This window comes from Neovison vison, chromosome 7, assembly GCF_020171115.1.
Source record: "Neovison vison isolate M4711 chromosome 7, ASM_NN_V1, whole genome shotgun sequence".
In the NCBI taxonomy this organism is placed as follows: domain Eukaryota; kingdom Metazoa; phylum Chordata; class Mammalia; order Carnivora; family Mustelidae; genus Neogale; species Neogale vison.
In genome coordinates this window covers 177,923,587-177,946,270 of record NC_058097.1, presented here as the reverse complement: position 1 = coordinate 177,946,270, position 22,684 = coordinate 177,923,587, and the positions used below count along the sequence as shown (strand labels likewise).

The 22,684-nt window shown below is 35.2% G+C and overlaps 1 protein-coding gene across 1 annotated transcript in view; it reads left to right on the top strand.

The window, feature by feature from the left end:
* CCDC73 (coiled-coil domain containing 73) overlaps positions 1-22,684 on the top strand; it is a 113,212-nt gene that overhangs the window by 15,308 nt on the left and 75,220 nt on the right. The window contains exons 2-5 of the mRNA XM_044259030.1: positions 13,847-13,918; positions 18,742-18,813; positions 20,706-20,741; positions 21,701-21,775. Of these exons, the coding sequence (XP_044114965.1) occupies positions 13,847-13,918; positions 18,742-18,813; positions 20,706-20,741; positions 21,701-21,775 (255 nt within the window). The remainder of the gene's footprint in view (positions 1-13,846; positions 13,919-18,741; positions 18,814-20,705; positions 20,742-21,700; positions 21,776-22,684) is intronic.

Sequence of the window (22,684 nt, the reverse complement as noted above, 5' to 3'; positions counted from 1 at the left end):
ATGAAGACACTTCGGTCCAAAACCTATGGGATACAGCAAAGGTGGTCCTAAGGGGGAAATACATGGCCATCCAAGCCTCCCTCAAAAAATTGAAAAATCCAGAATACACCAGCTGTCTCTACACCTTAAAGAACTGGAGAATCAACAACAAATCAAACCAACTCCACACATAAGATGGCAAATAATCAAGATTAGAGCAGAGATCAATGAGGTAGAAACTAGAGATTCAGTAGAACGTATTAATGAAACTAGAAGCTGGTTTTTTGAAAGAATAAGATCAATAAACCATTGGCCACACTAATCCAAAAGAGAAGAGAGAAAGCTCAAGTTAATAAAATTATGAATGAAAAGGGAAAGATCACAATTAACACCATGGAAGTAGAAACAATCATCAGAATTTATTATCAACAGTTATATTCCAATAAGCTAAGCAACCTAGATGAAATGGATGCATTCCTGGAAAACTATAAACTCCCAAAATTGAACCAGGACGAAATCGACAACCTGAATAGACTGATATCTGGTAACGAGATTGAAGCAGTGATCAAAAACCTCCCAAAAAACAAGAGCCGAGGACCTGACAGATTCCCTGGGGAATTCTACCAAACTTTCAAAGAAGAAATAACACCTATTCTCCTGAAGCTGTTTCAAAAAATTGAAGCAGAAGGAAAACTTCCAGAATCTTTTTATGAAGCCAACATTACCCTGATCCCCAAACCAAAGACCCCACCAAAAAGGAGAATTTCAGACCAATATCCCTATTGAATATGGATGCTAAGATTCTCAACAAAATCCTAGCAAACAGGATCCAACAGCACATTAAAAAGATTATCCACCATGACCAGGTGGGATTCACCCCTGGGTTACAAGGATGGTTCAACATTCACAAATCAATCAATGTGATAGAACAAATCAGTAACAGAAGAGAGAAGAACCACATGGTCCTCTTAATGGATGCAGAAAAAGCATTTGACAAAATCCAGCATCCATTCCTGATTAAAATGCTTCAAAGTATAGGGATAGAGGGAACATTCCTGAACTTCATAAAATCTATCTATGAAAGACCCACAGAAAATATCATCCTCAATGGGAAAAAGCTTGTAGCCTTCCTGCTGAGATCAGGAACACGACAAGGATGCCCACTCTCACCACTTTTGTTCAACATAGTATTAGAAGTCCTAGCAGCAGTAATCAGACAACAAAGAGAAATAAAAGGTATCCAAATTGGCAATGAAGAAGTCAAACTCTCTCTCTTCACAGATGACATGATTCTTTATATGGAAAACCCAAAAGACTCCACCCCCAAACTACTAGAACTCATACAGCAATTCAGTAACGTGGCAGGATGCAAAGTCAATGTACAAAAATCAGTGGCTTTCTTATACACTAACAATGAAAATATAGAAATGGAAATTAGAGAATCGATTCCATTTACTACAGCACTGAGAACCATAAGATACCTGGGAATAAACCTAACCAGAGAGGTAAAGGATCTGTACTTGAGGAACTAAGAACACTCATGAAAGAAATTGAAGAAGACACAAAAATATGGAAGACCATTCCATGCTCTTGGATCGGAAGAATAAACACTGTTAAAATGTCTATGCTGCCTAGAGCAATCTATACTTTTAATGCCATTCTGATCAAAATTCCACCAGTATTTTTCAAAGAGCTGGAGCAAATAATCCTAAAGTTTGTACGGAATCAGTAGAGACCCTGAATCGCTAAGGAAATGTTGAAAAACAAAAATAAAACTGGGGGCATCACATTACCTGATTTAAAGCTTTACTACAAAGCCGTGATCACCAAGACAGCATAGTACTGGCGTAAAAACAGACACATAGACCGGTGGAACAGAGTAGAGAGCCCAGATATGGACCCTCAACTCTATGGTCAAATAATCTTCAACAAAGCAGAAAAAAATATACAGTGGAAAAAATCTCTTCAATAAATGGTGCTGGGAAAATTGGACAGCTATATGTAGAAGAATGAAACTCGACCATTCTCTTACACCATACACAAAGATAAACTCAAAATAGATAAAAGACCTCAACGTGAGACAGGAATCCATCAGAATCCTGGAGGAGAACATAGGCAGTAACCTCTTTGATATCAGCCACAGCAGCTTCTTTCAAGATATGTCTCCAAAGGCAAAGGAAACAAAAGCAAAAATGAACTTTTGGGATTTCATCAAGATCAAAAGCTTCTGCACAGCAAAGGAAACAGTCAAAAAAACAAAGAGGCAACCCACGGAATGGGAGAAGATATTTGCAAATGAAGGTACAGACAAAAGGTTGATATCCAGGATCTATAAAGAACGTCTCAAACTCCACACACACAAAACGGATAATCATATCAAAAAATGGGCAGAAGATATGAGCAGACATTTCTCCAATGAAGACATACAAATGGCTATCAGGCACATGAAAAAATGTTCATCATCACTAGCCATTAGGGAGATTCAAATTAAAACGACATTGAGATACCACCTTAACACTAGTTAGAATGGCCAAAATTAGCAAGACTGGAAACAACATGTGTTGGAGAGGATGTGGAGAAAGGAGAACCCTCTTACACTGTTGGTGGGAATGCAAGTTGGTGCAGCCACTTTGGAGAACAGTGTGGAGATTCCTCAAGAAATTAAAAATAGAGCTTCCCTATGACCCTGCAATTGCATTACTGGATATTTACCCCAAAGATACAGATGTAGTGAAAAGAAGGGCCATCTGTACCCCAATGTTCATAGCAGCAATGGCCACGGTCGCCAAACTGTGGAAAAAACCAAGATGCCCTTCGACGGACGAATGGATAAGGAAGATGTCGTCCATATACACTATGGAGTATTATGTCTCCATCAGAAAGGATGAATACCCAGCTTTTGTAGCAACATGGATGGGACTGGAAGAGATTATGCTGAGTGAAATAAGTTAAGCAGAGGGAGCCAATTATCATATGGTCTCACTTATTTGTGGAGCATAACAAATAACATGGAGGACATGGGGAAATGGAGAGGAGAAGGGAGTTGAGGGAAACTGGAAGGGGAGGAGAACCATGAGAGACTATGGACACTGAAAAACAACCTGAGGGTTGGGAGGTTAGGGGAACCAGGTGGTGGGTATTGGGGAGGGCACGTATTGCATGGAGCACTGGGTGTGGTGCAAAAACAATGTATACTGTTAAACTGAAAAGAAATAAAAATAAAAATAAAAATTAAAAAAATGCTTAAAAAATAAAGTTGCAGTGGAAAAAAAAGAATTTGTGTTGTATGTTGTCACATGCTTTGTTTTTATCTGTTGAGATGATCATGGTTTTTATCCTTTCTCTTGTTAATGCGATGTATCACATTGATTGATTTGGAATATTGAACCACCTTTGCATCTCTGGAATAAATCCCACTTGCTCATGGTGAATGATTTTTTTAATGTGTTGTTGGATTTTGTTTGTTAGTATCTTACTGAGAATTTTTGGCATCTATGTTCATTAGAGATATTGGCCTCTAGTTTTCTTTTTTATAGTGTTTTGTCTAGCTTTGGTATCAGAGTAATGCTGACCCTGTAGTATGAATTTAGGTTTCCCTCCTCTTTTATCGTTCGGAAAAGTTAGAGAAAATAGATATTAACTATTTTTTAAAAAGGCTTATTTATTTTAGAGAGAGAGACCGAGAAGGGGAGAGAGCAGAGGGGGAGGAAGCAGAGGGGGAGGGAGCAGAGGGGGAGGAAGAGAGAATCTCAAGCAAACTCTATGCCAAGCATGGAGCCCAGTGCAGGGTTCCATCTCACAACCCCGAGATTACCACCTGAGCTGAAACCAAAAGCCAGATGCTCCCCCTGACTGTACCACCTAGGTGCCTTGGTAATAGCTTTTAAAAATATATTTGGTAGAATTCACTTGTCCTGTCCATGTGGTCTTCAACTTTTCCTTGCTTGAAGTTTTTTGATTACTGATTCAGTTTTATTAGTAGTAATCCATTTGTTCAAATTTTCTATGTCTTCTTGATTCAGTTTTGGAAGATTATATGTTTTTGGGAATTCAGCTATTCTAGGTTGTCCAATTTGTTGGCATATAATTTTTCAAAATATTCTCCTATAATCTTTTATATTTCTTTATTGTTATTTCTCCTCCTCCATTTCTGATTTTATTTGAACCCTCTTTTTTTCTTGATATGTTTGGTTAAATGTTTATTAATTCTGTTATTATTAATTTTGTCTTTTCAAATCAACTTCTGGTTTCATTAATCTTTTCTATTTTTTTAAGTCTCTTTTCATTGATTTCTGCTCTAATCTTTATTATTTCCTTCCTTTTACTAGCTTTGGATTTTGTTCTTTTTCTAGCTCCTTTGGTAGTAAGATTAGGTTGTTTATTTGAGATTTTCTTGTTTCTTGAAGTATGCCTGTATTGCTATAACTTTCCTCTTAGAACTGTCTGTTGCCTCTCAAAGATATTGGACCATTGTGTTTTCAATTTCATTTGTCTCCAAGTATTTTTTGATTTTTTTTTTTTTTTTTTTTTTTTTGGTTTGTGGTGGACCCATTCATTATTTAGTAGCATGTTGTTTGGCTTTCATGTACTTGTGTTCTTTCAAGATTTTTTCTTATAATTGATTTCTGGTTTCATAGTGTTGTACTAAGAAAAGATACTTGATACAATTTCAGTCTTCTTAAAATTATTAAGACTTGTTTTGTGGCATAGTATGTGACCTATCTTGGAGGATGGTCTATGTGCAATTGAAAAGAATGTGTGTTCCGAAAAAGTGCTCAACATCACTCGGCATCAGGGAAATGAAACAAGATGGGACTGGGGAGGGAGACAAACCATAAGAGACTCTTAATCTCAGGAAACAAACTGAGGGTTGCTGGGGGGGTGGGGGGAAGGGATAGGGTGGCTGGGTTTGGACATTGGGGAAGGTATGTGCTATGGTGAGTGCTGTGAATTATGTAAAACTGATGATTCACAGACCTGTACCCCTGAAGCAAATAATACATTATATGTTAATAAAACAAAGAATGTGTGTTCTGCTGTTTTCAGAGAGAAAGTTCTGTATATATCTGTTAGTTGCATGTGGTCTAATGTGTCATTTAGAGCTACTATTTCCTTGCCGATTTTCTGTCTGGATGATCTATCCATTGATGTAAATGAGATGTTAATGTCCCCTACGATTATTGTATTACTGTCATTTTTTTCTTTTATATCTGTTAATAATTGCTTTATATGGTTAAGTGCTCCTATGTTGGGTGCATAGATATTTACAACTGTTATTTCTTCTTGTTGGATTGTTCCCTTTATCATTATATAGTGCCTTTCTTTATCTCTTGCTACAGTCTTTGTTTTAAAGTCTATTTTGGGCGCACCTGCGTGGTTCAGTTGGTTAAGCATCTGACTCTTGATTTTGTTTTTTAAAGATTTCATTTATTTATTTGTCAGAGAGAGAGGGAGAGAGAGTGAGCACAGGCAGGCAGAGAGGCAGGCAGAGGGAGAAGCAGGCTCCCTGCCGAGCAAGGAGCCCGATGCGGGACTCGATCCCAGGACGCTGGGACCATGACCCGAGCCGAAGGCAGCTGCCCAACCAACTGAGCCTTGATTTTGGATCAGGTTGTAATCTCAGGATTGTGAGATCAAGCCCTGTGTTGGGCTCCACCCTGGGCATGGGCCTGCTTAGAATTTTCTCCCTCCCTCTCACTCTGTCTCTGTCCTTCTCTAAAAAAAAGAAGAAGACTGAGAAACTATCATAGGTAAGAGAGGCCTAAGAAGACATGATGACAAAATATAACATGGTCTCCCAGATTGGATCCTGGAACTAATATTGGTGGAAAAACTAGTGAAATCTGAATAAACTCTGTAGTCCAATTAATGGTATCATAGCAGTGTTATTTTCTTAACTTTGGTAAACATACTTGTGTTAGATTTTAGTGTTAGGGAAGTTGGGTATCTTTGCAAGTCTTCTGCAAAGCCAAAATTATTTCAAAATAAAAAGTTATTAAAAAATTAGGACTCAATGAATACTATAGTATAAATAAATTCTTTTTTATTTTTAGATATAGTAGGCATGGAAGACTGTAATTGGTAATTAACATTTAATATATATTTGCTATGCCAGGTTTAGAGATTATAATACTTTATAAAAAAAGAGAGTAAAATATATTATGAGAGTATGCATAAGGACATGGCTAGCTTTACTAGGGGTAGTGAGGAAGGCTTTATGGAAGGAGTAACTCATGCAGAGATATTATGAATGAGTAGGAATTTCGGGTCTTTAAGGGTTTATTGATTGTCTTTTTAAAGAATTAAATTTTGGCATTGCTGATCCTCTCTATTGCATATTTGTTTATATTAATATCTGCTCTTTATTTCCTTTTTAAATTTGCTGTTTTTTTAATTTTGAGCTTTTAGCGGTAGATATTTAGTTAATTTTTATGTATTTTATCTTCATGATCATTCAGTTCAAGTATTTTCTAAATTTCACTATGATTTCTTCTTTGATTCATGAGTTATTTAGAAGTATATTACTTCTTTTAAAAAATTTTACTTTTTGTTAACTTTAAATAATGGATATTAAGCACAATTTTATTATATTGATAATACATTATTTATATAATTTTAATAATTTAATATTTATGGATTTTTGGTTTATAGCCAAGCATATAATCAATTTGGGTAAATATACCAACATAATTGAACTTGAAAAAAATAGTTATTCTTTATTTCTTGCATGCAGGATTCTATGAATTTGAATTTGGGCAAATTTGTCAATCTTGTTCAAATCTCCTATATCATTATTGAGTTTTTTGTCTATATTTTCCCTTTTCTTTTTCTGCCCGTGTTTTAGTCTGGTTATTTTCCTCTGTCAATTTGTTAATTTCCTTAATTTATTTAATCTGCTGATAAAGTCCATCTATTAAGTTCTTAATTTCACATCTTGTATTTTTCAGTTGTGAAATTTCCATTTTTGTTTTCTTTTATAATTTTCAGTCCTCTATTGAAATTAATTTTGTCACATAATTTATTGAGCATAATTAGTTTTATATATTTTAGAGTCTGTATACACTCCATATCTGGACCTCTTAATGGATCCATTTTTATTGTCTCTTTTTCTCTTCTTGGTTTTGGTCATTTAACTTACCTCCCAGGATGTAGGGTAAATTTTGTTTAAATGACCACATTTGTGTATGAAAAGTTGCAAAGAGCATTTGAGGCCTTAGATGATGTTATCTTCTAGAGAATTTTATTTTTGCTTTTGGAAGTTTGGATGGGGCAGATCATCTTATCCATCAGAGATTGAGCTTATTGGAGGCTGAGTTTCCTTGTGAGGGCTAGTCCATTTTCATCCTCTATCTACTCTAAGAGTATAGCTCCTTGGCCTTTCATCTAAAATCCTAAGGTATTATTTTCCAGAATCTCTCCTTCTTGGTATATCCTGAACACCAACCCCCATAAGACTGCTGGTGGATCTGCCTCAATTTCTCAGCCTCAAATGATTTGAGAAATGGTGATTGTCAGGATCATCTTTCTGTTCTTCCTTCTGTTAATGATCTTGGAGATATATATATATATTTTTAAGATTTTTATTTGTTTATTTGGGGTGGGGGGAGCCCGAGTTGGGGGAAGCAAAGTGACAAGCAGACCCCCACAGAGCACAGACCCTGATGCAGGGCTTGATCCCATAACCCTGAGATCATGATCTGAGCCAAAGTGAGACACTTAACAAACTGAGCCAGTCAGGTGCTCCAGAGATGTATTTTTTAAAATTAACATATAATGTATTATTTGTTTCAGGTTACAAGTCTGTGATTCATCAGTCTTACACAATTCACAGCACTTACCATAGCACATACCCTCCCCAGGGTCCATCACCCATCCACCCCTCCTCTCCAGCGACCTTCAGTTTGTTTCCTGAGATTAAGAGTCTTATTTATGGTTTGTCGCCCTCTCTGGTTGCATCTTGTGGTGATCAGTCTTTTTTTCAGGATCATGAGATTATAGAATTTTAGAGGTGGAAGTGACTTGAGATAATTTGTAATCCAACCCAAAACCCAGAGCTTTTAAGAGACTCGTACTCTGATCTTACTACTCCTTGTCTAAATCTCTTCCATTAATATATATAATAAATTAACTGGACTAATGCAGTCAACATAAAATTGGGCCAGACTATAAAGGATTAGATAGTAAAGTTTCTTTAAAGAAGCAAAATACAAAAGATAATAAAAGTCAAAGAGACTTTCTTACTCCACTAAACTGTATTTAAGTACCTAACTATGCTGTCATTAACAAAGTTACTTATTTTTTTCCATATCAACCTAAATTGGTGATGATATTTTAGAAAAAATTTGAATGTTTTAAATCAATCTTTACATAAATAATCTGAGTCAACAGATTAGTTTACATTGAATCAATAATGTATGTTTTTTAGAAGTTAGCGACAACATTTCTGTTGGTTTCCTTATCAGATTACATAATAACTGATGAGTTAGCTCCTTGGCCTTTCATCTAAACTACTAAGGTATTAGGATGAGTGGAGATGAACCAGTTGAAGAGGGGTCACAAATTCATTTTCTTTCAGGATTCGGGTAGTTTGCATGTGATATGGATAGGGTAGGAATTGTGTTGAACTGGAGAGCCTTTGTCTTCAGTTAAACTTGTATTTGCCATTCAGCTCCAAAAACGTGTTGCCATATAGAATAATGGGCTCTGTATTATCAGTTCTTCCAATTACTGAAGAGAAACGAGAAATCTAGACTTTAATACGAATTCTATTAGATTGTAAAAGTAGAAAGTAGGTTGAAAGTTTTTAAACAAACTGTATTTCTCAGGCAAATCATCTATACAGTGGGGATAAAAGAGCTCTACCATAGAACTTTCACTTTTAAAATATGCATTCATTTGGTAACCTTTGAAAAACCATTACTCAATCTTGCCCTTTGAGAATTTGAAGTTTAATGATCACTTAATTAACCATGCAAATGAATTACTATATTCTCACATAGTATATATTATGTGTGATAATAGAATTATGGAGAAAGTAGTATGGGAGTTCAGAGAAAGGATGCATTAGATTTATTAAATATATGAACAGAAGGAAATCTTAGAATTTCAAATTAGCAATAAATTAAAGCCAGAGGAAATTTGGGTATTCCAAAATAGCAATGATTTGCTAAGGAAATTGTGAAGGAAAACTGGGTATAATTAATGGTATAATATGTGGTAAATAACATTAAGCAGCATTTCAGTGCCCCATAAAATTGGTTATGCTATGAGTAGAATCATACCCCTTTATAATTATAATGATTTATAGAATATATATCTCTATACCACGTGGAAAACTGATAAAATGGGTGTTATCTACAATGCTGAAAGGTGACAGTATAATACACTTTTACTATATTAGGATTTTAATTTTACTACATGTTTTATATTAAACATTTTTATCTTTTTATTGGAACTTTTCATTTTTATCTTTCATTAGTTCTTTAAGCAGCTTTTAAAAATTATTAATAAAAATCTTTACTGTCAATGAGAAAAATCTATTAAATTTGGTAAGAAAATCCCATCTGTAAGTTCAATAAAGTATCTAAGAATATAGAATCTTAGAAGTGTTTATTTTTTATTATCTGCCTTAGGACTACAAGGATTTAAGTGTTTTTATAAAAACAATAAAAGAAGAGTAATTTGATGGTTTATTTACTCTTTATAACCTTTAGAAAGTGTCATGCTTTTTTTAAAAATGCTTGCTTCAGGCTGTAGTTTTACAAGATGTGCTGTGTATTGGTCAGGCCTCTTCAATTCTTGACCCTGAACAGATTCAGGGACATAGTACATACAGCAGGCACATGTCCAAGCAGCCAAAACTATAACTGGATACTTCTGTTCTCCTTTTCAAACTCATAATCTACCTCCTACGAAATTGCGCAATTCAGTTTCTTACGTGGTCTAATAAAATACTAATCATTCTTTCAGATAGTTTCTTAGTTTGATTAGCTACAAAGTATTCAAGATAAATATCACTAATATGCATGGAATAGCCTAAAAGTTCATATTTTAAAGAACCTCTTTCCTAATTGGTATTAAAGCTACTGTTTTCATATTACTCAACTTAGTCTATTATAAAGATTTCTGAAATAGAAAAATATTCTAAGAACATTCGTAGCAATTCTTAATGCTTTTGTTTTTCTATACAACAAATATTTCTAGTTGTTATTATGAAATGTTCTACAGAATATCAGAATGTATTTGTATATTTAAACTAGGTAATTTGATTTTGAATGTCTATCTTCTGTGGGATATGAAGATTAAATTCTGAGGTTTTTGAAGGAAAGGAGTGTATCATAACAATCCATACTGTCCTATGGCACCCAGAATCTTAAAGGTAATAAAATGGCATGTTTAAGAGGCTCTGGAGACAGATGATCTAGATTCAAATACTAGCTCTGCTCGTTAGCTGCTGTGTGCATTTAGGTGAGTTACCTGTTCTCTTGCTAACCTAGTTTCCTCATTGATAAAATGATGATAATAAGAGTACTTACCTTGAAAAATTATACCTATGATTGAATTAATACATAAAAAGTGTTTAGAATATCTAAATCACAGTAAGATCACAGAACTCATTTAACCAGGCCCATGTAAAGAAAGCAGTATCTTGCACATTTTCAATCCAGCTGTTTTGGGATTTGATAAGATGCATACATCTGTGAAATATAACCCTTATCCAGATATAAAGTGTTTCTGTCTACCCAGGCCAGTTCTACCCTTACTTCCTCCCCAGGAGGCAACCCTCTTTTGATTATTTTCCACTGTCGATTAGTATTGTTTTTTCTGACATTTCATATAAATGGAATCATACATATGTACTCTTTTAGGTAAGGCTTCTTTCACTCAGTGTGATGTTTTAAATTCATCCATGTTGTGTCTGTCAGCAAACAGATTAAGTGTACACCTATATATTTCATTTTCTCTTGGGTGATTATAAATTATATGTGTTTTTAATTTTGTTTTCTGCATTTTTATTGTTACTGTATAGAACTAGGATAGTTTGGGTGTTGATCATGTATCCTGAGACCTTGTTGAACTCAGTTATTAGTTCTGGTAGATTTTTTATAGATTCTTTGGGGTTTTCCATGTATATGACCATGTCATGTACAAATAGAGACAGTTTATTTCTGTGTGATTTGTTTCCTTCCTCCTTTTTTTTTCTCTACTCTCTTTCTCTTTTCGTTTTTTATTTTTCCTTTCTTTGCCTTTCCATCCATTCAGTCTTTTATCATTAAATATGGTGTTAAGTATAGTGTTTTTTTTTTCCAATTTATTTATTTTCAGAAAAACAGTATTCATTATTTAAGTATAGTGTTTTTATGAGGACATTTTATGAAATTGAGGTAATTCTCTCTCCAAACTGGCTGAGAGTTTTTATTATGAATGAGTGTTGGGTTTTGTCAGTTGTCTTTTCTGTGTTAATTATGATGGTCATGTGATTTTTCTTTAGCATATTCATATGGTGAGATATATCAACTTAATATTGTTGTTGAATCAGCCTTATATATCTAGAATAAATTCTACTTGGTAATGGTGTATAACATTTTATACATTGTTTGATTCCATTAGCTGATATGTTGTTGAAGATTTTTCCATCAAAACTTGTGAGAGGTATTGGTCTTAGTTTTCTTTTTTTTTTCTTTTGGTACTGTCTTTGTCTAGTTTTGGTGTCATAGTACACAGGCCTTATGAGTTATGATGTGTTCCTTCCTCTTTCTGGAAAAGACTGTGTAAAATGGTGTTAATTCTTTATATGTTTGGTAGAATTATCTAAAGGTGAAACCATGTGGGCCTGGACATTTATTTTTTGGGGAGCTTTTTAACTAGTGGTTATAGGGCTGTTTAGATTGTCCGTATCACCTTGGATGAGGTTTGGTAGTTTGGGGTTTTGAAGAATTAGTCCATTTCTGTAAGTTGTCAAATTTATAAGCATAAAATTGTTTGTAGCATTCCCTTATTAACTTTTCAATGGTTGCGGTATCTTTGTATATTGTTTCTTTTAGCTCTTAGAGCGTATTTAAATTGTCTATGTAAAGTCTTTGTCTAGTAAGTGCCTTGTCTGCACTTGCTCCAGTTCTTTTTAACTTTTTTTTTTTTTTGCCTGGGAGGGAGGGGCGTGTGGGGGGCTGTGTATGGATCACACTTTGTTTCTTTGTATGCTTGGTATTTTTTGTTGAGAACTGGATATGGACATTTTGAATATGTGGCAACTCTGGAAATCAGATATTCTCCCTCCCCAGGGTTGTTTGTTGTCATTGTTTAGTAATTTTTCTGAAAAAATTTTGTGAAGTCTGCTGTTTCTGTCATGTGTGGCCACCGAAGTCATTGTGCTCTTAATTTAATGATCAGCTAGGGCTTTGTTTGGCAGAGATTTCCTTATATACCAGGAGCCAAAAGAAAAAAAAAAGCAGTTCTCAGGTTTTACAGAGGGACTCTCTCTATGTTTGTTGGGGAATACCTTCAACACTGTATATAGGTACTTTTCAAGTCTTCCCGTTGAATTTTTTTTAAATTAAATTTTATTTTTTCAGTGTTCTAAGATTCGTTGTTTATGCACCACACCCAGTGCTCCATGCAATACATGATTTCCTTAATACCCAGCGCCAGACTCACCCCACCTCCCCAACCCGCCTCCCCTCCAGAACCCTCAGTTTGTTTCTTAGTCTGTTGAATTTTTTAACAGAAGTTTCAGATTTTTCTAGTGATACCTTGTATTTATGGTGTCGGCTATTTTAGGAGTGTTATATGATTTTAAACAAAATCAAAGGATTTTTGTAAATAACTCCTTCCTGCTTGGCTCTGGGCCTTGTTTCTTGACTTTGGGTCTTCCCTTTGTGCCTTTGCAGTCTTCCCAGGTGATCTTCCTTTTCTTTTTATTTGATGCTTGTTTGTCTGGTCATGGCTGTGGGGTGGGGGAATTCAGGTATTCTCTGACTTTATTAAGCTTCAATTCTTAGGTGAAACTCTGTCTAAGGTTGAGGTCCTCACGAGAGTTCTGTTCCTTCTTTTGTTTTTAATGCTGGGCCTACTGTATTCCTGCTGTTTTTCTGTGCCACCCCCCAACCCCCACCCCATTGAGCTGTTATTTTATTTTCCTAGCCTGCTTCCAGCTGCAGTGGCTTTCCACAGGAGCTTTCATGCTGTAGTTTTTATTGCCCCTCCCCCTGTAGATTAGTCTCTTGTTCCTTAGGAGAGATGAGGAAGACTGTTCTGTCTAGGTATCATGGTCCCTTTCTCAGCTGGGGAAAGTTTCCGCTAGTGTTCTTAAGGATCATTTTTGTTGCCCTTTCCCTTACAGATTAAGATTCTTGGTCTGTAGGGAAAATAGGGAAAATGGGTTGTGGTGCTCTCCTCTTCCCCAGCCAGTACTACAGGGGAGAGCTTCTCAGGTTGTTGGATTCTTCCCGTCATTCCCAGTAAGCACTTGGTGGACTTTCTGGAGGAAAACAACTGGTAAAAAGTATAAAACCTCCTTGTTTCTGGGGCTCCTGGGAATTCACAATCTTACTCTAGTCCGTGTTCTGCCTTTAGCAATTTATTAAGAACTTTCAGCTGAGTTTTCTTACCGGTACTCAGCCGTTTATGTCGCAGGTAAGCAAATGCTGTGGTTCTCTTTTCCCTGCAGGAGAGAATTATCCAGAGTTTGGATTAATTGAATGATCTAGGACCTCAGTTCTCTGATGGGTTTGTCTATTTAATTTGCAATTTTTCCAGATTTTTTCTTGTTGTAAGCATGAGAGGATGCTTTTTTTAAATCTCTCTAGAAAGAGAAGAAATGTAAAGTTTTAAAGTCCTAATTTTTCTAGCATTTTTCTTTTTCATTTAGGAAGCAGAAACTCAATATGAAGAGCAGATTGGAAAAATTATCATGGAGACACAAGAACTTAAATGGCAAAAAGTGAGTGTTTTTTTTTTTTAAGATTTACCCCAGAGAGAGTGAGCACACACTGGAGTGCACGTGAGTGGTGGGGGAGGAGTAGAGGGGAGAGAAACTCAAGCAGACTCCTCTGAGTGTGGAACTGATGTGGGGCTCAGTCTCCCCATCCTGAGATCAGGACCTAAGCCTAAATCAAGAGTTGGATGCTTAATGAATGGAACCACCCAGGTAACCCCAAAGCGAGTATTTTTAATTTTTATTTCAGATTAGTCTTTTTAACATCTATTTAAAGAGGTATTCTAATCCTTAATTGCAGTTTGAATTTTAAAATTTCCTAAACATGTTTGGGGATTATGCATCATTTTAAACAAAGTCTCAAGAGAATTCTGACTAAAATTGTTTTAATAACATTTGGGCCTCCAGAACACTAAGAATGAATTTTTTTCCCAAGACTTCTGATAATAATGCTGAAAATGATTATGATCTATTTAATGTCTGGGAAACACATTGTGTATTATAAAGGAGTCAAAATATTTTCTAAGAAGTGAAACCTCTTTATTTTCCCAGGCTCTTATTATATACTGTAACCAAATATTTAAAAACAATGACAACAACAACAACCCAGTATCAGAGGGACACCTGGTTGGCTTTGTCAGTAGAGCCTGTGACTCTTGATCCCGGAGTCATGGTTCAGGCCCCATGCTGCATGTGGAGACTGCTAAAAACAAAAAAACAATCATGAGTATCATCAGATCCGATTCTCTTTCTGGCCTTATTTATATAGAAGCGTTTTTGATGTGCTTCTGTCTTTCCACCAAATAATTTTAATAGCTAAAAATTGAAATCTTAATTATGATGGCGCCCCTTCTTTTAACTATTTGGTAGCATTGAAATAGGAAGTTGGAGGTGACATATCAGAATCAGAATTCAAGTGACAGAGGATAGCTCAAACTAGAAATGATGGGAATTTTGAGACCAGACAGGTACAAAAGGAGTAAACTAGAGTTGGATTTTATGAAGCACAGGTCTCGAACCTCTCTGCAGAAAGAAAAAGCAGATAAACGCCAAGTACAAACTGAAACTCCAAGCAAATTTCAAAGTATGTAGTCACGTCTTATTTTTGGATAGAGTCAACAGTATAAAGTTATCCATATCCTTAAATTAATCAGTGTGTTTAATACAACCCAATACCAGGAATGTGTTTTGCTGTACTTAAGCTGTTCTAAGGTTTATGTGGAAATAAATGTACAAGAGTGTCTGGGAAATTTTTGAAAAAGAACAGAACAAAATAGTTACGCTAGTTTTTATTTTTAAAAAATTTTTATTTAGTGATTTTATTTATTTATTTGACAGAGAGAGAACACAAGTAGGCAGCGAGGCAGGCAGAGAGAGAGGTAGAAGCAGGCTCCCTGCTGGGCAGAGAGCCCAATGCGGGGCTCGATCCCAGGACCCTGGGATCATGACTTGAGCCAAAAGCAGAGGCTTTAACCCACTGAGACACCCAGGTGCCCTATTATGCTAGTTTTGAAATATATTCTTATGAACTGTAGTAATTAAGGTAGCTTGGTGTACAATACATGGATAGGTATTCATCAGAACATAATAGAGTCTAGAAATAGATCCAAATCACAATATAAATTAGTGAATGATAAAGATGGCATTTTTTTATTCTGACAAAATTCCAAAATTTTTTTGGAATTCTTCTGTCCTTTTGAGCTAAAGCAGTAAGTAGTTAAACAGAATCAGTGAATCTCCTCATCTTTAGAACAATAAAACTTGCCCATGTATTCTATAAGAGTGCAGTTACAGAGAAATTCAAGTTCCTTAAGGTTCCTCAGTAAACCCCTGAGGCATAGAGCTATCCAGGTAAATTGTTGACTTTCCCAGGACAAAATGGGTCACACCTTCTTGATCTAAAGGGACATTATAGGAAACAGAACGTATATTTACAGTGGTAAAATACATAAAGATGAAACAGTATTTGGGCACAGTACTACAAAGAATTGGGGCCATGGTTATTTTATTTATTTTTCTTGAACAGATCTTTATCTTTACCCATTGGGTTTCTTGACTGGGAAACAACAGTGTTCGAAGACTGGTATAAAATGTGATTGAGCCTTTCTCTATTAGGCTTTTAGACTATTGGCTCTAGTTCTTAACTTCTGGTTTTAAGAGATATTATATGAAGTTAGGTAGAGGTTTGCTGCTAATATCAGTAAGACATTTTGCCAACAAAGAATGCTACTTCAAAGAGATCTTAATTTGGTCATATGCAAAGGTACCAGTAAGTCAGTAACTAAATTAGCTGTGATCTGATTACAATAGAAAAATCCTCAGGGATCTAAAAAAATCAGGGAAGAATTTAATTTTGCAGTTCTGTTTACATAGTAGATTCCTTTCTCTTATGCTAATGGGTGCGGTGTCAAAAAGGGGAAAATAATATGTCTCACTTGAGGATCCAAGGATAACAGTTGGAGGCTGAAACAGTGGGGAGTATCTCTGGATTATTAGAGACATTCACTATCTGAGTAGCTCAGTGACTGAGGAAGAGGTTATGTGATGATGGCAGGATTTATGGTATAAGTAAAGTATTTGCAAAGTTTCTTTTAATATTTAGAGAAATTTCTCTTTGCAAGGTTGAGGATAAAATGAGAACTTGGGGGCATGATTTGCCTTCAGCAGTATCGTTGATTTGCCCACTTGATTTTTTCCCCCTTCATTTTTCTATCTAGTTCAGAAAAGTTTTTCCCCTGTGCCCCCACCCTTTTTAAATAATAAATATCTACAAGTGTCTCTACCAAGAGGCTCACTACTTTAGTGTTTGATGACTAGAGTGGGAGCATTACATTAAGTTGTTTTATCTGTAAGGCCTCCAGTTTATTCTGCTTTTGTTCCAAGGCGTTTTGAACATCTGGATTTGAAATCTCATAATGGGGCTATTTCCCATTCCAGTTTTTGTTGCATATTAAATCTCCTATTTCTAGGTTTAAGGCTGGTCTCAAAAAGTAAGGAGAAAGCTAGAGGTCACATTTACTTGAGAATGTACTCCTCAGAGAACCTATCCCTGAGGTCTTCAATAAATTCTTTCCTTGCTTACAGGAATGGATTAGAGTCTAATTTATTTTCACAGAAAACTGGACAATAGGTTCTGAAAGATTTTATCCAACATCTACAGCTTTTCTAAACCTGTCTGCCTTCCTGTGCATTTTGCGATTTCCTGTCATTCCTGGGATCTTTTCACTTTGCTTTTTCTATTCATTTTTTTTTTTTCATTTGAGATTATGAACCATTGGTTCAGATCTGGGAATTGGTATTACTACTTTTTATAATAAGTTATAAGAATTAAAATTCTTTTAAAGTTTATTTTGTATTTTTAGTATTCTCTATGCCCAGTACAGGGCTTAAACTCACACTCTGGAGTCCAAGAATCCCATGCTATTCAGACTGAGCCAGCCATGCACCCCAAGAATTAAAATATTTTAAAATAATTGCTAACTTCAGGAAAAATAAGAAGCTCTGTTAGGTAGAAATGTAATTACAGTATATTATATGGGTGAGCAGTGAATAAACATTGCATAGTCATGATAGTATAAATACTGAAGATTGATTTAAGTCACAGTTTTTATGTAACTCTTTTGGAAGAATAGAGGGAGCAGATGTTAGGTTATACAAGAAAGCCAAACTCCAACTATCATAAATAGAAGTCAGATAAAATTTTTAAGTTGGTAAATCAGCATATATTTAGAAACCTGGAACCAAATAACAAACATTCAAAGTGGTTCCCACTTTTAGATCTAATTTCTGTTTAATTGTGAAAATTATTCACTAAACATAGGAAAAAAAAGTTTGAAGTCATCTTGAATCTGAAGAACAGAACACACAGCTTCTATTAAAGAAGGGGAGAAGAGAAGAAAAAAAAAAGAAATGGAATCATATATGTGGATTTTAAAAAATGCCTTATGGTGGTTTTGATTTTATAAAAATATTCGATGAATTTAAAGAATTGTATCCTCTGAACATTTGTGCTTAGATAATAAAATGGGCTTCTTTGGAAACTAAAAGACTGTAGGCGTCTTATATACTAAGACTATTAATTTTGATAACTTTTGATGAAATATTTTCTTGAAGAAAGCTTTGGACTCAGCCATGGTCAGAGTGTGTGTGTGTGTGTGTGTGTGTATGTTTTAAAAATTAATTTATTTGAGAGAGTGAGAGTGTGTGCAAGCAGGGTGAGGGGAGAGGCAGAGAGAGAATTTCAAGCAGACTGAGCATGGGTGAGCCCTGAGTGGGGTTTGATCCCATGACTCTGAGATCATGACCTGAGCCCGCTATCGAGTTGGACACAGGGTGCCTGGGTAGTTCAGTTGTTAAACATCTGCGTTTGGCTTGGGTCATGATTCCAGGGTCCTGATTTCGAGCCCCACATCAGGTTCCCTCCTCAACAGGAAGCCTCCTTCTCCCATTCCCACTCCCCCTGCTTGTACTCCCTCTCTTTCTGTTTTTCTCTCTCTCTCTCTGTCAAATAAATAAATTAATAAATCTTAAAAAAAAATAGTTGAACAAAGGACTGAGCTACCTAGGCACCCTGAGCCATGTTTAGAGTTTAAAATCTTAAAGACATGTGTTTTATCATGAAGAAGCAACTGAAAGAATAATTATTGTATGCTGATCCATGGTAGGTAGGAAAAAAAATCATAGAATTGGTTTAAAGTTGCATTTCAAGAGCATTCAATAATGTATGCAATAAATGTTTGACTTTTGTTTAAATTATGAACCTAATTAAAAGTTAAAACTGAAAGGTGCTCAAATTTGTTTTAATTAAATTTTCATAATTTTTAAAATAGGAAACTCTTCAGAATCAAAAGGAAACATTAGCAAAGCAACACAAAGAAGCAATGGCAGCTTTTAAAAAGCAGGTAATTTTATAAAGATAGACAAGCACTACGGTTTCAAATATTTATCCACCCCCCCATTTGAATATTAGGCATACTCACTGAAGACAAAAAGAGTGTTAATGGAAGCAGGAGATAAAGTTATTTTGAATCACAAATAACATGTAGTAGAATGAGTAAGTTAAGGGGAGAAATTGGGAAAACTGATTTCTTGAAGATGTATTTCCATCTGTTCTAAATAAATTAGGTTATTGATATGTGCCTTCTTGTTCTTTCTCTTCCTTCTCCCCTTTCTCTCTTTGATTAGAGTATCCTAGGATCCTGCCTTTTCTGCTTTCTTCCTTTACCCAAGCCAGAAATAGAGCACTGATGAAAAACTGAGATGAAAGGAGGGAGATGTGAAGGATGAGGAAATGTGATTGTCATGCGCTGAGGCCTTCATGAATACTGTCAGCAACTAAGAGCAGAGAAAACACACACACACACACACACACACACACACACGTATGTGTATATATGATTAAAAAAATGAATAACAACTCTTTCAGTTATTTTGACTTCTAAAGCTCTTCTTTAGTACCTCAAATTTCTCTTCAGTCCCTCGTTAGAAACTATAAGTGTAAGAAATCTGCTCATGAAAAATATTCTCAAGAAATTTTTTCCTTATAGTCATTCTAGCATCACCCTTTTTTTTCCTTTTCTTTCCCTCTTTTTTTGTCTTTTTCTCCATACAAGTGTGTATATTTAGAAAGAGAAATGCATAGGGCACCTGGGTGGCTCAGTGGGTTAAGCCTCTGCCTTCGGCTCAGGTCATGATCTCAGGGTCCTGAGATCGAGTCCCGCATTGGACTCTGCTCAGCGGAGAGCCTGCTTCCCCTCTCTCTCTGCTTGCCCCTCTGCCTACTTGTTATCTCTCTCTCTCTCTGTGTCAAATAGATAAGTAAAATCTTAAAAAAAAAAAAAAAGAAATGCATAAAAAGAAATGCACCTATATAAGTTAAATCACTAGTTGGTTGAGGTTATTTGTAGTTCACACTATAGTGTGGATTTACTTAAGCAGATGATAAACTTTCTTCCTTTTAATCTGAGATTAGCCTCAGACCTCAAAATTATGGGAATTTTAATTGAACACTAAGGAAGCAGAAGCCAGATATACCACATAGTATTCTGTAGGAGAGGGCAAGTCCATGTCTCTCTTGTCACAAGGGACTTTGGGCAAAACAAGAATATCTGGATATCTAAAGGGTAATGGAGAAAGTGCTCTTGGGCTCTTCCCTACCCCCCCCACCTTGGTTTGTTTCCTTTCCCCCCCTCCCCTCCCCACTCTTCTCCTTTTCCTGATTGTTGAATGTGAATTAGGGATGTGGTGAGAAGTTCCAAAGAAAAATTTGACTTCTTGACAATTTTACCCAGTATCCGTGTGTTTCTTAGACTATTTTATTAGTTTTCTTGGGCATGTTGACCCTAGTTACTGTCTTAAAATATCACTGTTTATTTATGAGTCAGCTACATGCATCTTTTAAAAAAATTGTAGAAAATACTATCAATGCTAATAAAAATGCTACTAACTGCGTAAAAGTTTGCCTTCAGAAAACGTTATGTGTCATCAAAGAGTAGTTGGCAAAATATTGAAACATTTAAGAAAAAAAAATTGTGGAAGGAAAGACTAAATTTTCAAGGATGATTGGTATCCCTAATCATGTGATTAAATCATTCATTTCTTTTGGTGACTAGCTTTTTTGCCCCCTTTCATACCTTTTGTTATTTTATTTTCTCAATATAAAGGTAGCACATTCACATTGTATTAAGTTCAAGTAGTACAGACATGTAAAATATTTTTATAGGGTCACTGACCAGTGTAAATCACTGCTAACAATTTATTGACCTGTATTTTAATTTTTAAAATTGTTTATTAGTTGCAAATGAAGATGTGTGCCTTGGAAGAAGAAAAGGTATTTATTAATTTTTTAATAAGCTAAAGATTAGTTAAATGCATTTAATTACCAATTGTTCACAATGAAAAGGAGGATTAGCACTAGATTAATGGAGCCTGTTAATTGCTTAAAATCTTAGAAATTAAAAAGAGCCAAGGAAATCATGTTACCCCTGTCATTTTACAGTGGGTAATACTGAAACCTAACAAGATTAAAAATGACTTGCTGATGCTGAAGCTCTCATTCTAAAATGGCAAATTTGGGACTAGATCCCAGATCTCTTCAGCCCCCAAATTAATGTTTTTTCTATCCTACTGTAAAGTTTCTATTGGGTATATTTTTAGTGCTTTTTCAGTATAACTACCTGTTTAAATAAACATTGAATGATTTGCATCTGGATGCAGACCAGTTGGAAAAGAAGATATAACTTTGAACTAGAAATTCACCTAGTAGTAAATATTTTCTCTAATTATTTAATAGTTAATACATGTTTTTATTGTATTAATGAATGTACTATTTACAAAGGCCTTTTAAATAATTCTTTCATATCTTTATAAGACAAATATACTTGTAACTTATTAGAATATATTTATTCTAGCTATGTGAATTAGGTAATTAGATAATTATATAGTGTCCATAAACTCTCAGGAATGCTCTGTTGATAAAATGATTATTGTGCAGTGAAGCCTCTATAAATATTATCATGCACTGAAGCCTCCATAAATCTTTGTTATAATATTATCGTGATAAAATGATTTGTTATAATTTTCATTTCATGGTATGTGTCATCTTATAAAGGCCTTATCGTAAGTTTATATTTTGAAGTCATCAGGAATGTAAGTTGTGCAGATCCATGTTTAAAGCTGTGAAGTGTTAGTTTTAAAGTAGAGGTTTTGGTTTTTGAGCTTTTGTATTTTCCCTATTGATAATATCATTTACATTGGAAAGTACTGAAGTATAGTTTTTTTTACTTAAAGGGAAAATATCAACTTGCTACAGAAATAAAAGAAAAAGAAATAGAAGGATTGAAGGAAACACTAAAAGTATTACAGGTAAAGTAACTTAGTATTGCTTAAAAAAGTAATTTGGTATTTTAGCATTGTATTAGTAAACTGTCAACTAAACATGTATGTTAGCAAAACAAAGTTGACGAGCATTCATATATCATGTAACTTTGTAATTTTTTCCTGAAAGCCTTGAATTTCAAATTAGGATTTTTCCTCTTATTTTATTTGTTTGTTTATTCATTTATTTAAGTTTTATTTTATTTTATTTTATTTTTTCAGTGTTCCAAGATTCATTGTTCATGCACCACACTCAGTGCTCTATGCAATATGTGCCCTCCTTAATACCCACCACCAGGCTCATCCAGCCCCCTACCACCGTCCCCTCCAAAACCCTCAGTTTGTTTCTCAGAATCCAGTCTCTCATGATTGGATGATTTCCCCCAACTCACTTCTCCTCTCCATCTCCCAGTGTCCCCTGTGTTATGCCTTATGCGCCACAAATAAGTGAAACCATATGATAATTGACTCTCTCTGCTTGACTTATTTCACTCAGTATAATCTCCTCCAGTCCCGTCCATGTTGACACAAAAGTTGGGTATCCATCCTTTCTGATGGAGGTATAATATTTCATTGTATATATGGACCATATCTTCTTTATCCATTCATCTGTTGAAGGGCATCTTGGCTCTTTCCACAGTTTGGTGACTGTGGCCACTGCTGCTATGAATATTGGGGTACAGATGGCCCCTCTTTTCACTACATCTGTATCTTTGGGGTAAATACCCAGTAGACAGACACATGAAAAGATGTTCACCATCATTTCATCTTTCTTCCATTTTGGCAGGTTATATGTTTCTAAGAATTTTTCCATTTCTACCAGGCTAACCAATTTTTTGGTGTATAATTTTTCTTTTTATTTCTGAGGCATCCACTGTGATGTCTCCTTCCATTTCT